At 31.3% G+C, this 24,715-nt stretch overlaps 2 protein-coding genes and 3 long non-coding RNA genes across 15 annotated transcripts; 3 read left to right on the forward strand and 2 right to left on the reverse strand.

Moving 5' to 3' along the window:
* Window positions 1-7,063: 7,063 nt before the first annotated feature.
* LOC100651450 lies at window positions 7,064-9,609 on the reverse strand. Of its 8 annotated transcripts, none has more exons than XR_007225594.1 (4): window positions 9,054-9,609; window positions 8,784-8,980; window positions 7,733-8,690; window positions 7,064-7,344 (listed from the first exon to the last, which is right to left on the reverse strand). It is a non-coding gene; the product is annotated as an uncharacterized LOC100651450 (long non-coding RNA). The 8 variants fall into 8 exon arrangements; XR_007225598.1 differs by having other exon boundaries at window positions 7,064-8,024; window positions 8,090-8,690; window positions 9,054-9,605; XR_007225595.1 differs by having other exon boundaries at window positions 7,064-8,028; window positions 8,090-8,690; window positions 9,054-9,605.
* A 653-nt stretch (window positions 9,610-10,262) lies between these two features.
* On the forward strand, window positions 10,263-11,234 carry LOC100646447. 2 transcript variants are annotated; one of them, XR_002308756.2, is made up of 3 exons: window positions 10,265-10,463; window positions 10,552-10,686; window positions 10,929-11,234. It is a non-coding gene; the product is annotated as an uncharacterized LOC100646447 (long non-coding RNA). The 2 variants fall into 2 exon arrangements; XR_132388.3 differs by lacking the exon at window positions 10,929-11,234 and having other exon boundaries at window positions 10,263-10,463; window positions 10,552-10,784.
* Window positions 11,235-12,811: 1,577 nt separating this feature from the next.
* On the forward strand, window positions 12,812-16,429 carry LOC100651210 (methionine-R-sulfoxide reductase B1). 2 transcript variants are annotated; one of them, XM_003398025.4, is made up of 3 exons: window positions 12,812-13,075; window positions 13,695-13,867; window positions 15,608-16,429. In XM_003398025.4, the coding sequence occupies exons 1-3, from the start codon at window positions 12,954-12,956 to the stop codon at window positions 15,796-15,798; spliced, it is 486 nt and encodes a 161-aa protein (XP_003398073.1). In that variant the 5' UTR covers window positions 12,812-12,953; the 3' UTR covers window positions 15,799-16,429. The 2 variants fall into 2 exon arrangements, with proteins under 2 accessions (XP_003398073.1, XP_048265692.1); XM_048409735.1 differs by having other exon boundaries at window positions 12,820-13,075; window positions 15,644-16,429.
* Window positions 16,430-17,598: 1,169 nt separating this feature from the next.
* Window positions 17,599-24,580, reverse strand: LOC100652006 (serine/threonine-protein kinase Pak). 2 transcript variants are annotated; one of them, XM_048409726.1, is made up of 11 exons: window positions 24,442-24,580; window positions 24,081-24,269; window positions 23,143-23,338; window positions 22,350-22,361; window positions 21,730-21,898; window positions 21,493-21,625; window positions 21,280-21,397; window positions 20,897-21,180; window positions 20,310-20,805; window positions 19,984-20,202; window positions 17,599-19,866 (listed from the first exon to the last, which is right to left on the reverse strand). In XM_048409726.1, exons 2-11 carry the CDS (start codon window positions 24,134-24,136, stop codon window positions 19,783-19,785), a joined length of 1,767 nt encoding a protein of 588 aa, XP_048265683.1. In that variant the 5' UTR covers window positions 24,137-24,269; window positions 24,442-24,580; the 3' UTR covers window positions 17,599-19,782. The 2 variants fall into 2 exon arrangements, with proteins under 2 accessions (XP_048265683.1, XP_048265684.1); XM_048409727.1 differs by lacking the exon at window positions 22,350-22,361 and having other exon boundaries at window positions 24,081-24,486.
* Window positions 21,056-21,706, forward strand: LOC125385874. Its single transcript, XR_007225599.1, has 2 exons — window positions 21,056-21,190; window positions 21,265-21,706. It is a non-coding gene; the product is annotated as an uncharacterized LOC125385874 (long non-coding RNA).
* Window positions 24,581-24,715: the final 135 nt, after the last annotated feature.

Raw genomic sequence — 24,715 nt, forward strand, 5'->3', positions numbered from 1 at the left:
CCGTCGTGCCCCGTCCCAAGTATTTCTTTTAAGGAGAGCTATAGAATTACTTCATGCCTTTGTTAGACAAAACGTTCATCCCTTGACCGCGACTACGTTCGGCGACCGGTTGTCACCTCGAGCCCGAGCTCACTATCATAAATTTCGAATAAGTACAGTCGGATCGAATTACAACAGTTTCTTAGTGCGGCTATGATGAAATCTGGGTTACAGCGCTAAAGGGGTCCTCCCACCGCTCCAAAGGGGAGGCTCCGGTGTTCTTTCATCTCCGACATATATATATATATATATATATATATGTCGGAGATGAAAGAATACTGGAACCTTCCCTTCGGAACTTTGGGAAGACCCCTAGTGTTGTAATTTAGATTTCACCATAGCCGAATTAAGAAACTGTTGTCATTCGATTCGACTGTACTTATTTGAGATTTATGATAGTGAGCTCGGGCTCGAGGCGACAACCAGTCGCCGAACGTAGTCGCGGTCAAGGGATGAACGTTTTGTCTAACGAAGGCATGAAGTAACTCTATAGCTCTCCTTAAAAGAAATACTTGGGACGGGGCACGACGGTAAACATTTCAACGATTTCTGTCCCGTGGCTCGCCACACGCAGACTTTGTCCTTCGGGTAAGACGATTGCCAGATGCCAACGCATCTTCACAGTATATGTTTAGCTGGGCGAGGACCCGCTACGAATATTAAATTTCAATTACACAAAGTCTCTCAAATAGACAAATGGCACGTGCCCCAACTACGGGTAGATAAGAGAAATCTATCCTTCCACGAACGACGTTTCTCGCTAGCAACTTTCCCCAAGGACAGCTAATATCTTTCTCTAACCACCAACATGGAAATTGACCAATTAACAGCAACGTCAATTTCCCTCACCCTTCGAGCGAAGACTTCTCTCCGCGAATCCGATGATCTCGTGCCCTTAGGCACACCCATCATAGTTTTCTTCGACAGCATCACCGCGACGGAGAGACACTCTCTAGTGCGATCTCATCAGTAATCGACCTGTCTTTCGTATACGAAATAATTGCCCCGTGCTCTAACATATAGTGTAACTTAGACGCAAACGAAGGGTAAAGTCCAGTATCCGTTGACCGCGGAAACGTTGCCGGAGCCGAGACCATTGTCATAGTGCCGCGAATATCGAAACCTTGCGATTATCTATCGACGCTGCAAATCTCTCTAATTTGTGTCAATAAACTCAACAATTGTTACACCGCACCTATGGCTAATTCCAACGAAGATACACCGAACACCCCCACCCACAATCCTGACGTGCATCCGACATCAGAAGTGGGATTCGGAACGGTTATGACGGTGAACGGAATGAGGGCCATTTTGCGTGGCCTAGTGGAGGAGCTGAATTTGAAGCCGAGTGCGGAACCTACCAAAACTGTGCTACCGGACTTTAACCCCGACATCCCGGGCGCCGATCCAGTCGCATGGTGTACCACTGCTGGTCTGATTATGAAGGACCACCCCCTACAAGACCGTTCGCTAGCCACCGCTTTGAGCAGTGCTCTGAAGGGTTCCGCAGCAAATTGGTTTTCGCAGGGAGTGTTCGACGAAGGCCTCACTTGGCCAGCGTTTACGGAACTTTTCACGACGCGTTTTGGTGGTAAGGATACAGCAACCTCGACACTAATGAAGATACTTAACGAACAACCACAGAAGGGCGAAAACACGGCGGCTTTCGCCGCTCGCGTCCGTTCCCTCATAGAGATGAAGTGGCAACATATAACCTTGCCGGAATTATTCAATGCTATCGCCTTTTATCGAGTGAAGTCAGTCGACCGGCGTATCGAACGAGTGGCACTCGAGAAGGATATCAGACAAGACATATCCCACGGTGTCCAACGGTGTCCCACGTTGTCCCACGTTGTCCCACGTTGTCCCGCGTTGTCCCACGTTGTCCCACGTTGTCCCACGTTGTCCCACGTTGTCCCACATTGTCCCACGCTGTCCCACGTTGTCCCACGTTGTCCCACGTTGTCCCACGTTGTCCCACGTTGTCCCACGTTGTCCCACGTTGTCCCACGTTGTCCCACGTTGTCCCACGTTGTCCCACGGTGTCCCACGGTGTCCCACGATGTCCAACGGTGTCCCACGATGTCCAACGGTGTCCCACGGTGACCCACGGTGTCCCACGGTGTCCCACGGTGTCCCACGATGTCCAACGTCGTCCCACGGTGACCTACGGTGCAGCCCAGTCTGTATCATCCAAAATTCTGTTCGCGGCATTTGGAGATACAAACCGGACTGCTGCGTAGTTCTTAGCTTGGTATCGTTTTCCAAAGATTAATCAACGGATTAATTTTTTGGAAAACGATGCCAATTACCAGGTCTCACCACGAGGAGGTGACTACGCAAGAGACCCGCCCATGGGTTATTTAACTTTATACATCGATCTCGATATTCAACCTATTGGCAGAATATCGAGTACCGTCTCTACTTAACCATGGGCCTGCGTAAAGAGATATGGGAGTATAAAAGTTGTTAATTAATGGTTTGATTGTTATAAATTAATGATATAATTGTTATTAAGTAATGGCTTAAATATAATAAATTAATGCTTCAATTATTCTTAAGTAATGGTTAAAATGTCGTTAATTAATGTACTGATTCTAATAAATTAATAGTTTAATTGTTATTAATTAATAGGGCAAATGCTATAAAGTAATAGTTTAAATGTTATAAATTAATGGTTTAAATGTAGTAAATAAATATTTCGAATGTTGTTAATTAATAGTTTAAATGTTAAAATAAATGTTTTGAATGTTGTTACTTAATGGTCGAATTGTTGTAAATTAATAGATTATATGTTACAAATTAATAGGTTAAATGTTATAAATTAATAGTTCGAATGTTAGAAATTAATGGTTTAAATGTGTAAAGTAATAGTTTAAATGTTGTAAATTAATGGCTTAGACGTTATAAATGAATAGCATAAGTGTTATAAATTAATAGTTTAAATGTTATAAATTAATTGCTGTAATGTTATAAATTAATAGCTTAAATGTTATAAATTAATGGCCTAAATGTTACAAATTAATAGCTTAAATGTTATAAATTAATAGCTTAAATGTTATAAATTAATAGCTTAAATGTTATAAATTAATAGCTTAAATGTTATAAATTAATAGCTTAAATGTTATAAATTAATAGCTTAAGTATTATAAATTGATAGCTTAAATGTTATAAATTAACAGTTTAAATGTTATAAATTAATTGCTTTAATGTTATAAATTAATAGCTTAAATGTTATAAATTAATAGCCTAAATGTTATAAATTAATAGCTTAAATGTTATAAATTAATAGCTTAAAGGTTATAAATTAATTGCTGAAGTGTTGTAAATTAATAGCCTAAATGTTATAAATTAATAGCTTAAATGTTATAAATTAATAGCTTAAAGGTTATAAATTAATTGCTGAAGTGTTGTAAATTAATAGCCTAAATGTTATAAATTAATAGCTTAAATGTTATAAATTAATAGCTTAAATGTTATAAATTAATAGCTTAAATGTTATAAATTAATTGCTTAAATGTTATAAATTAATTGCTTAAGTGTTGTTAATTAATGGCATAAACGTTATAAATTACTAGTTTCAATGTTATTATTTGATATTTTTTTTTATTTACCTTATGTTTAAGTTTCCTTTCGATGTTCACTCTCCGGGAGTTCAGGCACGAAAAAGCTCGCGCGTGACTTGCGTGTTCCTTATATGACTTGTCAAGGTGTCGGGATGTTAATCAAACGGTAACGATGTTTTGACGTAGCAGCAGGCGGTTTTTCCATTATAACAAAGTCAAATTGAACAATTTCTTAATTTTTAACGTAAATTGGCGTCTTTAACTATTTAATACGATATCCATTTTTATCATTTTAATAGTTTCTATAAACTAAGACTAAATCCACACTTCTTTGATACTAGTTTTCGACTATCAATTAGTTTGAACAAAAAGGGAAAAAATGCCTAACGGCAGTCGATGACGTTACTGTGAAATTAGTTAAGGTATTAAATAATCAGACGAATAAAATTCATATCAAACGTTATATTATATTATATTATCGATATTCGTACATTTACTCGTGCTAATTAAAAAATAAAATGTTCTTTTTTCTTGAATATCACCTACATCACTGTCTGCGATGTTTAAAATTCTTACTTAATGCTTACTTAAAATTCAGGTTCCTCTTTAATCCCTCTCAAGTGAAACAAGTAAATTTACTCGTCATAGTTGTAACGTAAAATGGCATTTTTTCTTCAGTACCGCCCGCGTCGCTGTACGTGATACAGTTATTAATTTTGTAGCGAATAACATCAATTAATTGACTGTAATCGCGGTTAGATATTTCTTTGTTAAAACTATCGATCTATTAGGCTATTAGCGAGAGACTTATTGATGCCTTAAAGAATGGTTTGATTCTTATAAATTAATGTTTTACATGTTGTCCATTAATGTTTCAATTGTTATAAATTAATAGCTTAATCGTTGTTAATTATTTGCTTAAATGTTATAAATTAATGTCTTAGACGTTATAAATTAATAGCTCAAATGTTAGAAATTAATGGTTTAAATGTAAAAAGTAATAGCTTAAATGTTATACATTAGTGGCTTAGATGTTGCAAAATAATAGCTTAAATGTTATAAATAAATAGCTTAAATGTTATAAATTAATGGTCTAGAAGTATAAATTAGTGACTTATATGTTGTAAATTAATGGCTTGGACGTTATAAATTAATAGCTTAAATGTTATAAATTAATAGCTTAAGTGTTATAAATTAATGGCTAAAATGTTATAAACTAATAGTTTGACTGTTAGAAATTAATGGTTTAAATGTATAAAGTAATACCTTAAATGTTATAAATTATTAGATTAGATGTTGTAAATTCATGGCATAAATGTTAGAAATTAATTCCTTAAATGTTATAAATTAATAGCTTAAATGTTATAAATTAGTGGCTTAAATGTTGCAAAATAATAGCTTAAATGTTATAAATAAATAGCTTAAATGTTATAAATTAATGGTCTAGAAATATAAGATAGTGGCTTAGATGTTGTAAATTAATGGCTTGGACGTTATAAATTAATAGCTTAAATGTTATAAATTAATGGCTTAAATGTTATAAATTAAAAACTTAAATGTTATAAATTAATATGCTTAAATGTAATTAAACGTTAAAAATTAATAGTTTAACTGTTAGTTAACTGTTAATTAATGGTTTAAATGTATAAAGTAATAGTTTAAATGTTGTAAATTTATTTCTTAGACGTTATAAATTAATAGCTTAAGTGTTTATAAATTAACAGTTTAAATGTCAGAAATGAATGGTCAAGAAGTATAAATTAATGGCTGAAATGTAAGAAATTAATGTTTTTATTGTATAAATTAATAGCTTAAATGTTATAAATTAGTGGCTTAGACGTTGTAAAATAATAGCTTAAATGTTATAAATAAATAGCTTAAATGTTATAAATTAATAGTTTGACTGTTAGAAATTAATAGTTTAAATGTATAAAGTAATAGTTTGACTGTTAGAAATTAGTGGTTTAAATGTATAAAGTAATAGCTTAAATGTTATAAATTATTAGCTTAGATGTTGTAAATTCATGGCATAAATGTTAAAAATTAATTCCTTAAATGTTATAAATTAATAGCTTAAGTGTTATAAATTAATGGCTTAAATGTTATAAATTAATGGCTTAAATGTTATAAATTAGTAGCATAAATGTTATAAATTAATTACTCAAGTGTTGTAAATTAATGGGTTAGACGTTATAAATTACTAGTTTCAATGTTATTATTTGATATTTTTTTTATTTACCTTATGTTTAACTTCCTTTCCGATGTTTACTCTCTGGGAGTTCAGGCACGAAAAAGCTCGCGCGTGACTTGCGTGTTCCTTATATGACTTGTCAAGGTGTCGGGATGTTAATCAAACGGTAACGATGTTTTGACGTAGCAGCAGGCGGTTTTTCCATTATAACAAAGTCAAATTGAACAATTTCTTAATTTTTAACGTAAATTGGCGTCTTTAACTATTTAATACGATATCCATTTTTATCATTTTAATAGTTTCTATAAACTAAGACTAAATCCACACTTCTTTGATACTAGTTTTCGACTATCAATTAGTTTGAACAAAAAGGGAAAAAATGCCTAACGGCAGTCGATGACGTTACTGTGAAATTAGTTAAGGTATTAAATAATCAGACGAATAAAATTCATATCAAACGTTATATTATATTATATTATCGATATTCGTACATTTACTCGTGCTAATTAAAAAATAAAATGTTCTTTTTTCTTGAATATCACCTACATCACTGTCTGCGATGTTTAAAATTCTTACTTAATGCTTACTTAAAATTCAGGTTCCTCTTTAATTCCTCTCAAGTGAAACGAATAAATTTACTCGTCATAGTTGTAACGTAAAATGGCTTTTTTTCTTCAGTACCGCCCTCGTCGCTGTACGTGATACAGTTATTAATTTTGTAGCGTATAACATCAATTAATTGGCTGTAATCGCGGTTAGGTATTTCTTTGTTAAAACTATCGATCTATTAGGCTATTAGCGAGAGACTTATTGATGCCTTAAAGAATGGTTTGATTCTTATAAATTAATGTTTTACATGTTGTCCATTAATGTTTCAATTGTTATAAATTAATAGCTTAATCGTTGTTAATTATTTGCTTAAATGTTATAAATTAATGTCTTAGACGTTATAAATTAATAGCTCAAATGTTAGAAATTAATGATTTAAATGTATAAAGTAATAGTTTAAATGTTGTAAATTAATGACTTGGACGTTATAAATTAATAGCTTAAATGTAATAAATTAATAGCTTAAGTGTTATAAATTAATGGCTTAAATGTCATAAATTAATAATTTGACTGTTAGAAATTAATGGTTTAAATGTATAAAGTAGTGGTAGAAGGACGTCTGTCCTTGTCGCACAATATAGCTTTCCTTGTCTAACAGGAATTGAGATATCTTCTCGTACATTCTATGCTCCTTGTTACTTTCCCGCAGTTCCGGCCGTCTGCCATAGATCGCAGCATCGATCATATACGTGTTTTTTTAATTCATCGAATTTTCGATAATTCGGTTAGTAACGATTATCCACGACGATACCTCGTCACCCGAGGCGAATTTTCGCATGATTTTCTCTACACGTAGTTAATTTACGGTCTTTTGTACACGAAGAACTTGGCACAGTTTCTAAGGAAGTTCCTACAATTCCTTGGAGAGTGAATTAATCGCGCAAAAGATTAACTATAACAACCAATCGTGAAGTTGGTCAGTGGTCAACCTATAGTCACCTATTTCAGAGGGAGAAGAATTTATATAATATTTGGATTCATGACAACTGCAGATATTTTACAACATTGTTAACTTTCTCAATTCGACAGAATATTTTATATCGATTAATAAACTTTCTCAACTTCGTACAACAATTACGTTAATCCTTAAATATACATGTAATTCTGATATTTTCACACAGATAATTCTGTTCTAATTCTGTTTCTAATATAAGATTACGTTAGTGTGTTGTTGTAGGTCAATTATTCGTTTAATTACTTACTTCGTTTTATTTAATAACGTTTGTAATTTGTAACTGTAATATGCCTCTATATTTAGAATAGCATATTTAGGATAGAATTCCCTCTATATTTGAATCTGTAGTGTGATAAATGCTCGTGTCCTTACCCATCTACGTGCCATGCCTATCCGGACTAGGCACTGTACTCTTCTTCTCTTCCTTCCCACATCTACCAAACGAACGATAAAAATTGCTTGCGGCAGCAAAATCGGGTAGCTTTCTCTACCTCGAGCCGGTTTGGACACACCACCACGGGGAAGAAAACCCAGGGTGAAGAATTGAGCCGAGTTACGAGTCCGACACCTTACCGCGGAGCTAACCGGGCTCTTTACTTGTTGCTTGCTTAAACCTATATTTATGTTTAATCCATTTTTTCCACAATCACCGCTCTTTTGTCTTCTACCTTTTCATCAGAGAAATATTTTAGATACACTCTATTATTCTCTGCCCTTCTTTCTACTCACCACCCATTTACCACTTATTAAATTTATCAAGTCCTATACATTTCTCTCTTCCTTCTATGCCAACTTTCCTTTCTCAAATAACATTACACCTTTCAACAAATTTTCTTTCTCTCTATTCCCTTCCACCAAACCTTCTTCCGACGTTCTTCTTTCCTGTCAGATTTTGTAACGCACTATAATTCTCATCCAAGCTTACACCAAGGATGTAATTACCAGCATATTTCCTATAATTCTATATAATTACTACATTTAATAATACCGTTCCATTTTATTTCTAATACCTTTCGTTCCTTTAAATGGAAGTCATTTAACGTTAACCACTTTCCATATATTATCCGTATAATTACAAGATTCCAATCGTGTTATTCCTTATTAATATATTTCCAGATATAATTATTACCTTTCGTAATGGTATTTTATTCCATTATCCATACGTTTCACAATTACGCCTTTCTTAACGCAACCATATTCTTAATCTTTAAAAGTTATTCTATCTGTCATTTATCTTTTTAAAGCCTACTTTCACAATTTATGGTCAATGGTCGAATAAACAATGCACACATATATCTCCTAAATGTATCTTTATTTGTTCTTTAGACTCCTAGAATTCAAACAAATCTATTCTACCATCCACAAAATTATATTGCCTTACGTATTACCTATTATCTATTCTATTCCCATTTCGCAAACAAACCTCAATTTTTCGTTCCTTTCTTACTTGTTTCAAATTTCACGCTTCTAACCTACAACAATGTTTTTACATATTTGACATATTCATGCGCTTCTTCTTCCTGTTTTTCTTTATTTCACCCTTCTGCTGCTGCTTGCTGTTATTCGTCACAGTTCATTTCTCCTGTGCTGCACCACATCCATCCTCGCCGACAATTTATACTAAGAAAAACAGATCGGTATAGCCTATAACCATATATATGATAACTAGAATTACCCTTAGCGTTATATTTACCTGAATTTTCGATCAATATAGCTTTATGTTGGGAACTTCTGGATATAAAAGTATCTTACACAGGTTCGACCACGTGACGTCCGTCTGCAACTATGGAACATGCGCTCGTCAGATGGCCAAATCACCGCGGGCAAGATTTCCGATCATGAACTACATAGAGTTCAGATCAACCACTCCGTCCAATAAATTATTCTAGTACTTTCGAATAAATTTAACCCGTATAAAAGACCCAATCAACCTTATTGCCTTTGTTACGTTATCGCGTCGACGTTATTAGTCTTATTTCTTTGTCTTCCATATAGTTTTAGTATCGTCTCACTTAATCTAACTCCATTCGTTATCCGTTTTTTTTCCTTCTAGTTATATCCTGTTTCTTAATTTTCCGTTCCCTTTGGTACAAAGTAGCGAATATAAAATTATAAAATTATTAAGTATAAACTATGTCACATATCTTGTGTATTCGTCGTTACACTCTCCGTTAGAACACTAGCCTAATAAAACTACACTGATAACCATTTGCGTGTAGATAGGCAGCATAATCTGACGGTAGAAAGACAGCGGAAATCCAGCAGATCCTGCGCAACTTCGACAATTTAAAGCGCGCATATACTTTTATCTATTTAAATAAGGCCATTAAATTACTCTTATTACTATTATTGTAGTAGGCAAATGAATAATTTTCGTTATACATTTTTTATTATTAATAAATACATATTTACTGTTTTATAGCATACATTTATGTATTAACATAAATTAACGTTAAGCACCCAGTGCAATCCTCGATTTCCGGTTTCACAAATACAGTATGTCCGTTTCAAATGTCCACGCATGAACATATCTCCAAATATCAGAAATGCTCCAAGTATCAGGAAAGAATGTTTCGTATAAAAGTTGCTTAACACATGACGGGGGAAAATTAATAAGATATTTCCATTTCTTTCTACGTTCTTATCTAAAGTGATTTCAATGCCAATGTATAGCTTTTTCTAATGGTATTGTAATTTTTTTTTTTTTTTTTTTTTTTTTTTTTGTACATCGCTAGATACATTTTTTTATTCTCTACGAAGAATGTATGAAGATATTGGGGCCGAGAAACGATTGATTTAAAAAATATTGCTACTTTAATCTTCCAAAGCTTATCGTATGAAAGATAAAGAAAGACAAGGCAGTGTCTTACATTTCCGCAGCAGTAAAGCGACCAAGGTACTAACGCATGCGCTGCACGTCACATGAACGCATAACGTATATAGACAGAATACACTGTTGCAGGTATCGATAGATCGTTTTCTTTTTGCGAAAATCTCGGAGACTAGAGCTGAGCTACGATTGCACGTGCATACAGGGAAAAATTGTTCAAAATGTCCTATATTCGAAATATCGAACGTATCCAAAAGTCATTGAAATCTAAGAGTAAGTAACTTTCCTACAAATTCAATATACAAATATCGATTATTCAATCGTCTACTATATTTATAATTAATTTGTTATTATTTTATAGACAAGGGTCGTCGGTCGCCGGATTGAAAAAACTTATCCCGAAACACAAATCCAATACACTGATGATATCCGTTTCTAATTGAATTATAACAGATGTTTCTTACAATCTTGCATACGTAGTTGTGATCGGATTTTGGTAATTATTTATATTAAGGAACACCAACGCCGATGACATTGATTCTCACGTATATCGTTAAGTACTTGATTCTGAGTAAATTTTTGCTAATAACTTCATCAGTGGTCTAATTATTACCTTCGAGATATTTATAAAAAAAAAACTGTTCCTCTTAGTATATTGAATCTTGCCTATACGCTTGTATGCTTATTTACTGTTTCTAGATTCAAGTTTTTCTTTAAGATTCTTCTCTATTCCTGTAGAGAGTGCCGATAGATGTTAGACGTATCGAACGTGGAAAAGGATAATGCGAGTGAAAAAGAAAGAGGGACTAAGAGTCGAAACGTTTGGCTTCCATATGAAATAGTAGAAAGGCACGCTACAAGCTGAGACCTTTAACTGAAATATCGAACTTTTTTATTTTTCATTTGTGATGAATAGAACCTTTATCAACGTGTTTTTTTTTTACGCGTTTCTGGTTACTATAATTTGCGAACATATTCGCTTATTTCATAAATAATAATTAAATAAATATCAGTAAGTAAATATAAAATTCAAGTTATACCGTGTTTGGTCTCATTTTAATTAAAAAGTTCTTACAAATACGCTGACAAAGATTAATTGGAAAAAAGCCAAAGATAAGAAAATTTCACTCTTTGATTAGTACTGACATACATATATATATCATCTGAGCGATATCTGACACTGGATCGCGTTACACTACTCAACCGCGGCTGGCCCTGGAACTTACCGGCGCGTTATGTATATTTCACATGATTGTCTACCTGTAATTTGATCCCTACCCTCCCGTCCCTATAATGGGGATGACAACCATACGATTACCAAGAGTAAGAGTAGATTCTTTTCCTGCAATTGTTATAGAAGTTGCAATTGTTGTAGAAGATCTTCGACAAAGTCAGATTTTAAGTTGGATCCGAGGATTCAACGAAAACAGAGAAAGCGTTCCGTTGGTCAACGCATTACTAATTTTTGTTTTTATTGCGTTTATTGACAAAGGTTATTAAATATTACAACGAATCCAATGTTAGTTCTTACTTTAGAGCATTCGCAGATTATAATTTTTATCGTTTTTGAATAGCGACCATGATATTTGTTCTCTTTTTTTTTTTTTTTTTTTTTTTTTTGTAATTTAATTACGATCAAGTTATTAGATATCATATGCCTTGTCGGTACGTATATCAGAATATCACATCGTTGAAATAATAAAATAGTGAATAAAACGGATAATAAATAAAATAGACCACAACAGGAAGAGAGTACAACTAATGGAAACTGAGTACTGTACGTATGTACATTAGTACAACATTGGTACATACATGTACAGACTGTATATAACTAATAAATTTAGAAGGTGTACTTTTTAAACTTCTATTACAGGCTCAGATGAAGAATTTGTAAGAAGTGTAGTCTTTACTGTTTTTTTCGCGATTGCGATCAACTGGAATTTTTTCAAAATCTTTCTCTACGCATTATATAGTAAACTAATCCTCCTAATTTGTTTTAAATAAATTCAAATCGTTTGACCTGATTTTAAAAAAGTTATTCTGTTTTAAAGAGTGTACCAACACTTTTGTTTGTGACTGCATATGTTCAAACACTTGAACGCTATTAATTCATAACGCTACTTAATTCTGAATATGAATGTTTCCTGTTCATTCCAAAACATTATAGTATCGATCGCAAACTGCGTGAAGGATAAAAACCGACTGATTTGTATTTTTTCCAAATATGAAATATGCATTGCATTTCTCACTATTAATGTATTACAATAGCTAATTTTAATAGAAAATTATAATTTTCATTTATATTATACGTGAAGTATGGAATTTATTTCGTATATTGTAAATAATTGAAATTTCATTAATTTTTATATTATATATATATATATATATATATATATATATATATATATATATATATATATATATATATATATATATATAGCGCACACTGAATACGTACATATTTTTTACATTTTTTGTATGTATAATTTAAACAATGAAAATGAAAAAAGATCGTACGGCCTGGTCACATCATATAGCTTTTCTTTATAAAAGCCACGTGTTACTGCGAAAGCATGATTATCAAATCTATTTGCCAGAGAAGCCGATTGGTTAACTCAAGGTCACGAAATCTGATCGTCCATGCTTCAAAGGAGCAGGCAGCAGTGCCGCTTCTGTTCTCTCGGTATATAGTTGCGAAGTTCTGAGGAAAGCGCGGCAACCAGACTGCGTTCTTTTTTTTATTGTTAAAGTTGCTATTATTGCATGCTTCGTAACTTGTTTCAAAGGTTAATTAGAAGAATGACTGTGGAAATCGATAAAGAAGAATTAAAAAAACGTTTGACACCGCTACAGTGGCACGTCACGCAGGAAAAGGGTACAGAGAGGTACGTATATCGGGAATTTAATTCATTTGCTATGAAATTAAAAATTGAATCGTATCGTTCTTTATATCGGTCTATGTTATTTCTCGATTTCATTAGAAAATTAGTTGTAGCTGTGGTAAAGTTTCGTGTAAAATATAAATGTACGTAGCTATATCGTTACATACGAGTCTATACACGTAAACAATATTTTACAAAATTTTGAATTTTTTTATACAAAATTGAATAACGATGCTTTTAAATCGTGCAACATGTAACCTCTTAATAATATACTTTTTATACATCTTGTAATTTCCCAAGGATTAATGTTATAATCGACAAGTTCGATCTTTTTTTATGTATAATTATCAACTAACAATGTCGCACTAATGAACTTTTAGTCACTTAGGTTTAAGTAAATTGCAACAGTCGCATGATACAATTTTCCAAAAATATTGTCGTACGATCGAAGCTGGTTTACTTTTAGGTGATGTGAGACTAAAATAACTTTTTCAAGAGCATGTATTGGCTTGACTTTGCGTCATGACCGAGTGGTTTAAAAATACAGTATAGGTCCTCACAATTAACTTCCTAGTGTACATGCATCTTCATGTTTCTAATCGTTCTTTGTTTCTCCATGTAGGCCTTTTTCTGGTTGCTACAATAAATTCTATGAGAAAGGCACGTACACCTGCATAATCTGTGATCAAGAATTATTTTCTTCTGACACAAAGTACGATAGTGGTTGTGGTTGGCCTGCATTCAATGAAGTATTAGAACAGGGACGAGTCAAATTAACCAAAGATACTTCACATGGTAAGTGGATATATAAATTTTGATTTACTGACAACACTTTTAGAATTATGCTCGGATTCTTAATACAATAACATAGTATTCATCATGCGTATCATTTTACATTAATTACATATATCTATTTAAATGGTACATAGATAAACTCCTTATTATAAAATTTGACTTGTATGACAGATTGAGATATAACACAATATCATATCATATCACAAACATTAGAGTTTTATCTGTTTACCATTCTTGTACATTCTTCATTTTTTCTTACATTTACTCTATCACAAAACCTTTCCTAAACTTTTAGTTCTGCTACTGTCTCCTAGTCTCCTAAGTCTTCTGTAATTTCTTTATCATTTTATTTGGTCAAATCTTTGCAATATTTTAAATGTAGTACAGACACACATACACAAAGTATTATAATATCAGTTATTAAAATATACTGGTACAGTATATTATATGCTTTATGCGTGATAAGTTTATCAACATAATTCAATTTTTGTCACAGATATATGTGTATATATATATATATATATATATATATATATATATATATATATATATGTTTTTAATGCATAAGAACAAAATGACTTGTACACATTTATAATATAACTATTTGTATAATTTATTTATATTAAAATTATAATACTTGGGAGGCAATATTCCTTGTATCCTTTACCTCGCATGTTAATGCTTAGAGTGTGATTTGTGTTAGACTTACATCGCCTATTGTATATAAACTAAGGTCATAATTATCCATTAAAAGTAATCCTTTCTATATCTTATTTCTGTATATATGAAAAAGAAAGAATTAATCTTTTTTTTGATATTTAATCATGTAATAATTCTTTACATACAGCTTTGCTTTATGTAACATTAAGATTTTAATAAAATTATTATAATTATTAAATACTTTGCTTATATGAAGACTAAATAATAAAATTACAAGTTTAAGTTTGCATTAGAAGACGGTATGCGTTTTATAATTTTTGTTATATTGATTACTAAATAATTCATACGTTTGTTGGTACTAGTTACGTTGAATCTTACTTATATGTAAAAATACATTGGCAAATAATGATGTATAACACGTAATATTAACCAGGTTGTGACTAGAATATTTGATTAGTTATTTGAATGTTATATGCCACTTACAGATAACAATATTGTAGTAATTTATTCATAAAAGTAGGTTTGGCAATATGTTTAAATCATGTTAATTAAATGAAAATGTTTCTTTCAAATAGTATCATAAAAATATTTTGACTAAAGTGATAAATATCGCTCTGAACTATTTTAATATATCTTTTAATTTTGTGATACAATATCAAGACAATTAGATATCAAAGGGAAATTTGGACAGAGCTTCGATGGATGAGTAAAGCGAGGAACAAGATTATGGGTATTGATTAGAATGTGTAGCTATTTCTTATTTTATGCATTATTTTAAGAATATAATTAATAATCACAGATATATCTTTATTTTTACGTAAAACTTCTATTTCTTGTGAATACTTATTTAGGTAATTGATTTTAATTCTCATTACTATCAATCTATAGCTTTTATTAATATTAGTTTACTGTTTTTGGTGCTGCTATAACTGGAAAATATTTAGAGTGAACAAACAAAGGTGTTGGTCTACGTTTAATCACACTCTATTATTCTATTTCCTTTGTCTTCCTATTGCTCCGCTACCACCACTTCACTTTCACCATTGACACACGAAAACTGCGTCGACAATTGACGTACAGTTGGTGGAAATCTACTACTGCTGATCGCAAACCCAGATATGGTGCGGACCGAGGTGACCTGTTCAAAGTGTGGTGCACATTTGGGGCATGTATTTAATGACGGGCCAAAACCTACAAGGAAGCGATTTTGCATCAACTCGGCATCCATAAACTTTCATTCGGCAGGAGAAGAGAAAAAGATGACATCATAAAACTAAGGAGGGCATAAGTTTTTAATAAAATTTTTGAAAATGTTTAAAATATCTAACTTATCTTATCGACAAAAAGAATTTATATTTCTTAATAAAATATGACTCTATTTGATATTTTGTAATTCGCTGTTACTATTTTGTTACTCTTCGGAATTGTAAAGTTCCTTTAATGACAAAAGCAATCATGTTATTAAAAAACAATAAATATTTTTATGTTAAATCTTGGCATACATATTCCATAGTTGCTATGAATATATGTCTTATCTATGCGTCGTAAACTCTGAGATTAATAACATTTATTAGAAAGCATAGATTATAATACACGGATGTACATCCATAGCGACAAAGCTGTTAATGGGATACTAGCGAATAATAGTGAATATCTGCATTATTATAATCTTAGAATAAATTCGATTCTGTACATACACTCTAAATGATTGTAAAATAATACATTTAGTGTGTATAAAATATAAAAAATTAATGTAAAACACTTATCAACTAACTTATAAAAACATTCTATTATTTTTTCATGTTACGCATTTCATGAACAGAACGTGTAAATAATAAGTACTATTTATTTGTCTGAATATATATACTAATAATATAAAAAGTTTGTTATACTTTGCAATTATTTGTGGTGCACAGTCTTTTATATCCAAAAAGAAAATCTAACTACATTTGAGTTTCATAAATTTACTCTACTCTTACTGTATCTATAGAAGAAATACTTTGTCGTTCAATATTATAAAATAGAAGGAAGGATGATTTCATTCAAAGAACTGGGACGTTTTGTTATAAAATGTTTCCTTATATTTTAACGTTTCAAAACAAACTAAAAGATGTTACAGTACAATATATACGCAAATTCTAGGCATAATTTTTACAATAATTCATTATTCATTTGCTGCTTTCTTTCATTTTTAAATTCGACACTGTTAAGTATTAGTTTTCCTGAGAAACCAGAATTTTACCAAATATTTTCATTAGATAATAAAAGCCAATTTTATACAAATAGAGGTACAGTTGAAATGGGAAATTTTATTAAAAATTTGAAGCCAAAACGTTTACTGTGACATGTATAAATGAACTAGCGGCTTCAGTATCAGTAGGCCTAATTTATTTTATAATTGAGATCTCGAAGCATTTTCAAAAACATCATAAAAAAGGTATTGAAAACATGCATATACATACTTAACTTGATTCATGTATAGGAACCTATTTCATAGTTCTAAACTGACAATAATACATTCCTTATGAGGATACATAAATGCACTTGTAACGGTAATCAAGATGAAGATGCAAAAACATTTACACTTGTCCACATTTTTATTATGTGTTTTATACGTAATTTTGTATTGTTTATCAATATTAAAATAATGACGATTGCTTGCTAATTTTATAAATAATGTTTACTTTTATTACAGTAAGGCATATTAATACAACTTTTGTACTTTTATTTATTCTCTATACATAAGCAACAGGATTCATTCAAAATATTCATATTTCTAATTATTATTTGCATATGTTTTTATACAAATTTTTCAAAATATGGACAAGTAAAATTTTGCATCTAACTTGCCTCGATTTACGAATAAAAATGAATCTTATAGATAGCTACTACTTGTAGCTGAAATATGCTTAATAACTGTCGCAGTAATATAATAGACATAAAATGGACGTTACTTCTTTTTTCTAAAGATATTTGTGAAAATGCAGGATCTCGTTCAGTATTTCTGATCGAGTTGTTAATGTCAATTTTGACCCTGAATCTCATTTTCTTTTCTTTTTTTTCTTTTTTTCTTTTTTTTTTTTTTTACAGAAATGTATATTTATTAATACTAGACGTGCACAATTATTTCGTTTTCTATACCTCCTATAATTGCTTACAATTCCTAGATAATTTGAAGTTGATGCTGAAACAAAATAATGCAAGAGTTCGTTCTTACAGAATACTGAAACAAATTCCATGCGATTATATATTATAATCCCTGATTCTTTACAGGTAAGTAGATTTACCCTTCAGCATACAACTCCAAATTTAGGCGTAAGCGCACAATACAAACTGAGCTGCTTCGTCTGTCAAGTATAATTAGACATTATCGATTATTATAAAAAACTAATCAGGCTTTTTAATATTACGAAAGTAATAAACTCAGTAAATAATGAATATATTATTACATATACGATTGTTCATTACCAAATAACGTATGCATTTTCCTTTTTTTTTTTCCTTTTTTTTTTTTTTTTTTTTGTTTCATATGTAATATGTTAATTTCTTCAATATCTATTATAATTTTACGTGGCGTTCTTTAGCTTTAGTTTACGATAAACTCCTATACGTAACGAAGATGCAAAGAATAAAAGTAACAAATTCGAAAGTTTGTATTCCTTAAACTAAAAGTATCCAAGGTTTCATTCTCAGTAATATATGTTTAAGATATAATATAATTAGGAAAGACATTAATTATTACGTTTAATGTAGTACAACCATATGTAGAAACCTTGTCTTATATAATCATTGTCAACATAAATTTATATATTTTTTCTCAATCTGTATCTGTATTAAACAAAATATGAAATTATTCTGTTGATGGTTCAAGATCATAAGGAATCTAGCGCGAGTTTTTCACGTCTCTAAACATGACAAGACAGGCACTTTATAGTGTCACAAAATGTTCCTATATCTGAACCTTGTTTTAAAATTTCGTCCATCATCCGTTCACTTCTTAATAAGACACGTTAAAGACAACTTATGTTTGACCTGTATCGAAGAACACACGTAACTAGACATTCGTCTATAGAAAGATGTTCTCACATCATAATATACTTTAGTAACAGGGTCGATATTTTAACGTGTCCCGTCAGCGATGCAAATGAGAAAAAGTACTTATATTTTATCCTACAATTATAAATGAACAGCTTTAAATAAGAATCGCGTGTATTAAATTGATCATAAATTTCATCATGTATGAAATTAATTGCCTATACTATATACAAATTAACATAATAATGCAAAAGTTGCAGTGTCCAAATACTTAAAAGATCTATTAAAACTTCAGTTTAATATAATAACATAATGAAGTTTACTAACATCCAATTGACAAGAACGTGATTCTTGAGAACGTTTAAAACAAGTTAGGCTATCGCTTATACATCTACGTCATACTGACAGACCAAAGACTGAAAACATATTGCTCTGCTCTCCATTATCTTCATTCAAAAAATATAAGTCTGACACGAAGATCAATTTTCTTCTTCTACGATTTTTTTTGTTAAACAATAATAATATATTAGAATAGGTCCTATGTACTTGTTCACATTTGTTTTGTGGTATTATCTAATAAGGTTTTTGCTATAAATAATGTATGTTTGTAGCTAACTCTGATCTTCAATTTTAGAGTCAGTAATACTAGTTTTATATTTTTAGAAAATAACTGACAGTCGCTTGAGAATCCTCGATGACAGTTCGGTATTAGTACAAGAGCTCTTCAGGCAACAACCCACTCATACAGTTTATCTTTTACTTTGAAGACTATTTAAATAAAATGTTGAACTCTTAGTAACTAATATATACCCATCGAGGAATACAAGATTTCTGCCGTCAGATCGTTCACGGTTCTTCTGATTTAACTTGATTTCCTCGCAACATGCGAGAATCGAGCAATTTAAAAACTTTGAAACCATTTCTCGATACTTTTCAAGGTATCGGATAAGTTCTATCTATCTATCTATGACCTATATATATATATATATATATATATATATATGTTCATAAATATATATATATTTATATACGTACGTACATACATACATACATACATACATACATACATACATACATACATATATATATATTTATTTATTTATTTATATATGTTTATTCATTATTTATTATTGAATTATTGTGCCGTTCCATTTTGGGAGGGTGATTCATTATTTTTCTGCAAAATTATATTTTTATGATCATATCATAATACCACTCTTCTAATTACCTTTAGCAGCTTCCTTCGCTGCCATTATTAAAGGTGTTAGGGAAGCAAGTGGCCTTGCTAATTTCAGAAAAGGATGCTGCAATTTGTCATAAAAGTACAAATTTTATTAAAAGTTTATTCCATTTACGTAAACTTAAATATAAAACACATATTAATTGTATTTTAGGTTAGTATAAAATATTGTTAGAATTACCTTGAGTAATTCTGAAGCCGCTGATCGTTTCTCCACTTCGACCTCTAAACACTGATCCAAAAAGTCTTGAAAAATTCCTGACAGTTTATCCTTTTCTTTGATTTCAGGTTTACCATTTGTTGCGATCAAATATAATGCTCTTAATGGATTTTCATTTAAATATGGTGGTTCTCCTTCTATCATTTCAATAGCCATTATACCCAACGACCATATATCAACCTATAAGATTTAAATAATTTATAAATATTATAGTATAATAGTTATATAGTAATTGCAATATAAACATTGCAATGTAATAGTTGTAGAGTATCTTTCTTTTCATTCACCTTTGGACCATACTGTTTTCTTGTAACTACTTCTGGCGCCATCCAATATGGTGTACCAACCATTGTAGTTCGTTTGCTTTGCTCTGGTGAAATTTGTGCACAAAATCCAAAATCTGTTAATTTTACTCCACCATCTAATCCAAGCAGGATATTATCAGACTTAATATCCCTGTGTATAACTTGATTACAATGAAGGAACTCCAAAGCTTGTAGGACCTCTCTACACACTGCTGCTATTTGACCCTCATCCATACAGGTCTCAGTTACAACATCTGTCAAACTACCACCAGGCAAATATTCCATAACTACCCATAATTCTTCTCCTACGAGGTAACTATCCAAGTAATTTACAACATTTGGATGCTTATTCTCCCGCATAACCAATATTTCATTTATTATTAACTCCTTCTTTGGCTGTTGTGAAAGATTCATTTGTTTTATAGCAACTTCCATACCTGTTGATGTTTCAATTGCTGTGTACACCGTTCCCGAAGCACTAGAAGATAATATTAAAAATATATAAATGTGCAAAAAAATTCCATAAGAGAATATTTACATTTTATATTATTTTATATTATATAACTTACCCCTGTCCTATTTTTTCCATTTTCGTATATTTCCTATTTGGATCACCTACACTTACGATTGTTCTTAATTTTTCTAATATTTCATCATCTGACATTTTTTTCTTTCTAGCTTTATCACTTTGCGCTGGTCTTGTTTGATCGGTTGTCGTTGACGTAGGAGTCGCTTGATTTTTATTTCTATCCAGTTGTGATTGATGTGGCTGTTGCGGCGTTCCATTTCGTTGGGGTGATCCTAACGTGGTAGTTAATGGAGGCGGTGGTTCTTCTTCTATTGGCTTTGTATACTATTACAAAGTGTTTAACTTTTTACTTTAGTACTCACAACACTCAAATATAGAAAAATAATTCTAATTTTTGACAATTTGCAGACAGTCATTACTTACGATCGATTTCGTACGTTCGGGCCTAGCAGAAATCGGTGGTGGTGGCGGTTCATCTTCCTGTTCGGAACTAGTCGCGCAAGCATCCGTTGGTGTACTACTTGGACTACTGCTACTTACTCTATAATTTTATCATTTCTCAGTGGATATTTAAATATATACAGAGTAAGTACAAAAATAGGAAGAGAAAGAGACTTGGAAGCATATGAGGCTTACCTGCTGAGTGAATGTTGAGAATGAGAACTTCCAGAAGCTTGTGACATTGCTTGGCCACGAATATTTCCTCCTCCTCCTGTCCCAACACCTATACCCACCATGCTTCTGGGGCTACTCGCCCTCTCAATAGGAGCTACACATAAAATTTCCTGTGCTTCATTCGTTAATGTATATATAACTGGCATATGATAATAACAATATTATAGATTAATCATTATGCAAATATTATTAACTTACCAACCACCCCAACCATTTTTGTAGTTGTCATATATTTGGAACCTTTTGTTTCTTTACTGCTACTGTCATACCAGTTCAAAACATCCAATACAGCTTGCGGATTTTTCTTCTGTTCTTGTTTACTAATATTACTAGACATAAGCAACCTTGCCCATGCTTCTGGCATCCCCTAAGAACAAAAGTTATGTTTCAAAGTAATCATTAATAGTCTTACTCGTACAAAACTTTAAAGAAGATGTAACTGATAGGTTAGGATATAATATTTACAAAAGTATAATTCTCAAAGTTCTGAAAACTAAGAGAACATCGTGCAAATATAAAATATTTAAGACTCCAATTGTTACAGTTGTTGAATAAATAGTAAGATTGTAAGCACTCAAACCAATGTTAAAATTCATTCTGCAAGAAAGCAATAATATTAAATGCAACGTTGACTAAAGCATCTATAAATCTACTAAAGCAGCTATATGCTTCTAATCTATGATAAACTCTAAATTTTGAAATAAAATATAACAACTTAATCCTGTTAATTGCAACAAAAACAAACAGTTAAATTAAGTGTATGTATAATAAGAAGGAGTATAAACAAACTACTTTTGCGGTCATTTTAAATTACTTACTTTTAATGGCAGCTTGAAAGAAATACGTGTCTAGTTAGTTTTTCATGTGAAAAAATAATAGGTATAAGAAGCATCAGACAAATTACCAAATTACTTTTCCACAATGTCCATACACATGTGAACAAGTGATGAAAATTTATTTCTTTTTTCGGTACGAAAGATCCATTTGAGATATACTTTTTAGACAAAGAAAATTGTTTGCATTAATATTTAATAATACATTACTAGTTGCTCTTACAATGACCCACGTTTCACAAATGAATTATTCTTCACATATATATATATATATATATATATATATATATATATATTCATTTATCACACATTCGCACACGCACGCACGCACGCACAATTTTAATTTATTGAAATATAATAAAAATTGCACTACAAAGTAAATTAAATTCTATCCAGGTTGTAGTACTGTAACTTATTTTATTTCCACATATTCTTATTATCATTTATTATGCAATATATTAATACATGAATAAGCCAATGAAAATTGCAAAGCGATTGCTAAATGTTACCTATTAATAAATATCAATTTAATAATGTTCCATTGATGAAAACAACAAATAAAAATTCAATCAGAGATGTTTCATATCCAAGAATTAGTTCTTTTTTTCTTGCTATATCAGAAGGGATCTTGGAGAATTTATGTAACCAGTAATGTAATGTGATAAAGAGTTACTATGTAATGTCTATTTGGATACTCCGTACCATTATATAGTAGCAAAGCGGAAAGCGAGTGCATCTTGAACAATAGTAACAAATTGCAAATAGTGAACTGACTTACCGTAAATTCACCAGTAACAGCGTCAAATCCAACATGTACAGTATGTTCAAAATTGGTGGGATAACTGATGTTGGGTTTATCCTTATTTTCCTTTACCTTCATTTTGCTTTTCAATGTTTTCTTCTTACGTTCATCAGAATCAGGTTCCTTAGGTAGTGGACGCATATCCACTGGTAAATTAGGTGTTGATTCACCTCTGAAACATGTTTAATCTATCATTATCTAACTAATGATATCAAATGGGACAAAATAATCTTACAGTTATACATTCACTTCTATATACATAAATTATACATAAATAAAATTTGTAGATTAAATGTTATATTGTTTACTTTAATATATATTTTATTATTTATAAATAGTAAGCTATTATTTATAGAACATATAAATATATAACTAACTTTTACATTCGTTATAACAGTTTTTATGTCTAATACATTCAAAATATGTACAAAATTAATATAAAAATTATATGTTTCACACGTATAATACATATATATATATATATATATATATAACGTGTATATATATATATACACGTTTGTTAGTAAGACTGCATATAAAGATTTAAAAGGATGGTCTCCCACATCAGAATGTCATCGTGTCTGAACTGTAGGATTTTATTTTTAGCAACTACTAGATTAGTGTCTGTTATCCTATTTTTGGAAGATGTAGACATTTACTTATTGTAAAGAAAATAATAAAAATTCAAAGTGTGACAAACTTATCAGCTTTTAGTGTTACAGAACAGCGTTCTAATATTACATCTATTGTATTACATAGAAATGTACAGAACTACAGACTGAAATATTAGGCACATTTGTTACTGAATATATATTAAAATATCTAATATTAAATGATACATTCTTTCATTGAGAAATTTTTCTGTACTAATAAATTATAACAATATAATAATATAGCATAGAATATGTAATTACCTATTTGATGTAAGTCGCACAGGAGGTGCAGGGGGTTTGTCTTCTTCATCTGACATGTTGTTTCTACTTTTGTCCCTTTGTTGCCAATCTACCTTACGTTGCTGCGTTTCTATAATTTTGTTCAAAGATTTGTGTAATACTATTAGCCCCTGCCTCGGAGATCCTAGTCGTTCTTACGTTATATAAATCCTAAAAGACTAAAGGTTTGAATCACAGTATACAGAGAATTCTTTATGTTGACAAAAACACCAAGTTGTTTGTTGAAAACATGAGACTTGAAGATCCATTCACTTTCGTTATAGATAAAAGAATTTGCTTTCTTGAACTTAGCAGATGTTATCGAAATGATGTTTGAAATTACCGGCTCTATATCACAGATACGGATATAGTCTTGGTAACCGGTAAAGAACAGGGGACAAAACGAAAGAAAAATGCCTCTCCTCGTGGATGACAGTTTCGGGTACTTGTGAAAGGTATTCGATTTTGAAGAATAGCGGCGTCTTCGAACGAGTCAATGTCGTGAGTATAGGGTGTGCTCGAAGACGAGGGATAGACAGGCACCTCCAAAGCGTGATTCACGCACGCACGGGAGCAGACACCGCGCCGCATCCACGGATCTCTAGTTCTCTCTCCCT

Source organism: Bombus terrestris, chromosome 10 (genome assembly GCF_910591885.1).
Source record: "Bombus terrestris chromosome 10, iyBomTerr1.2, whole genome shotgun sequence".
Taxonomy (NCBI): Eukaryota; Metazoa; Arthropoda; class Insecta; order Hymenoptera; family Apidae; genus Bombus; species Bombus terrestris.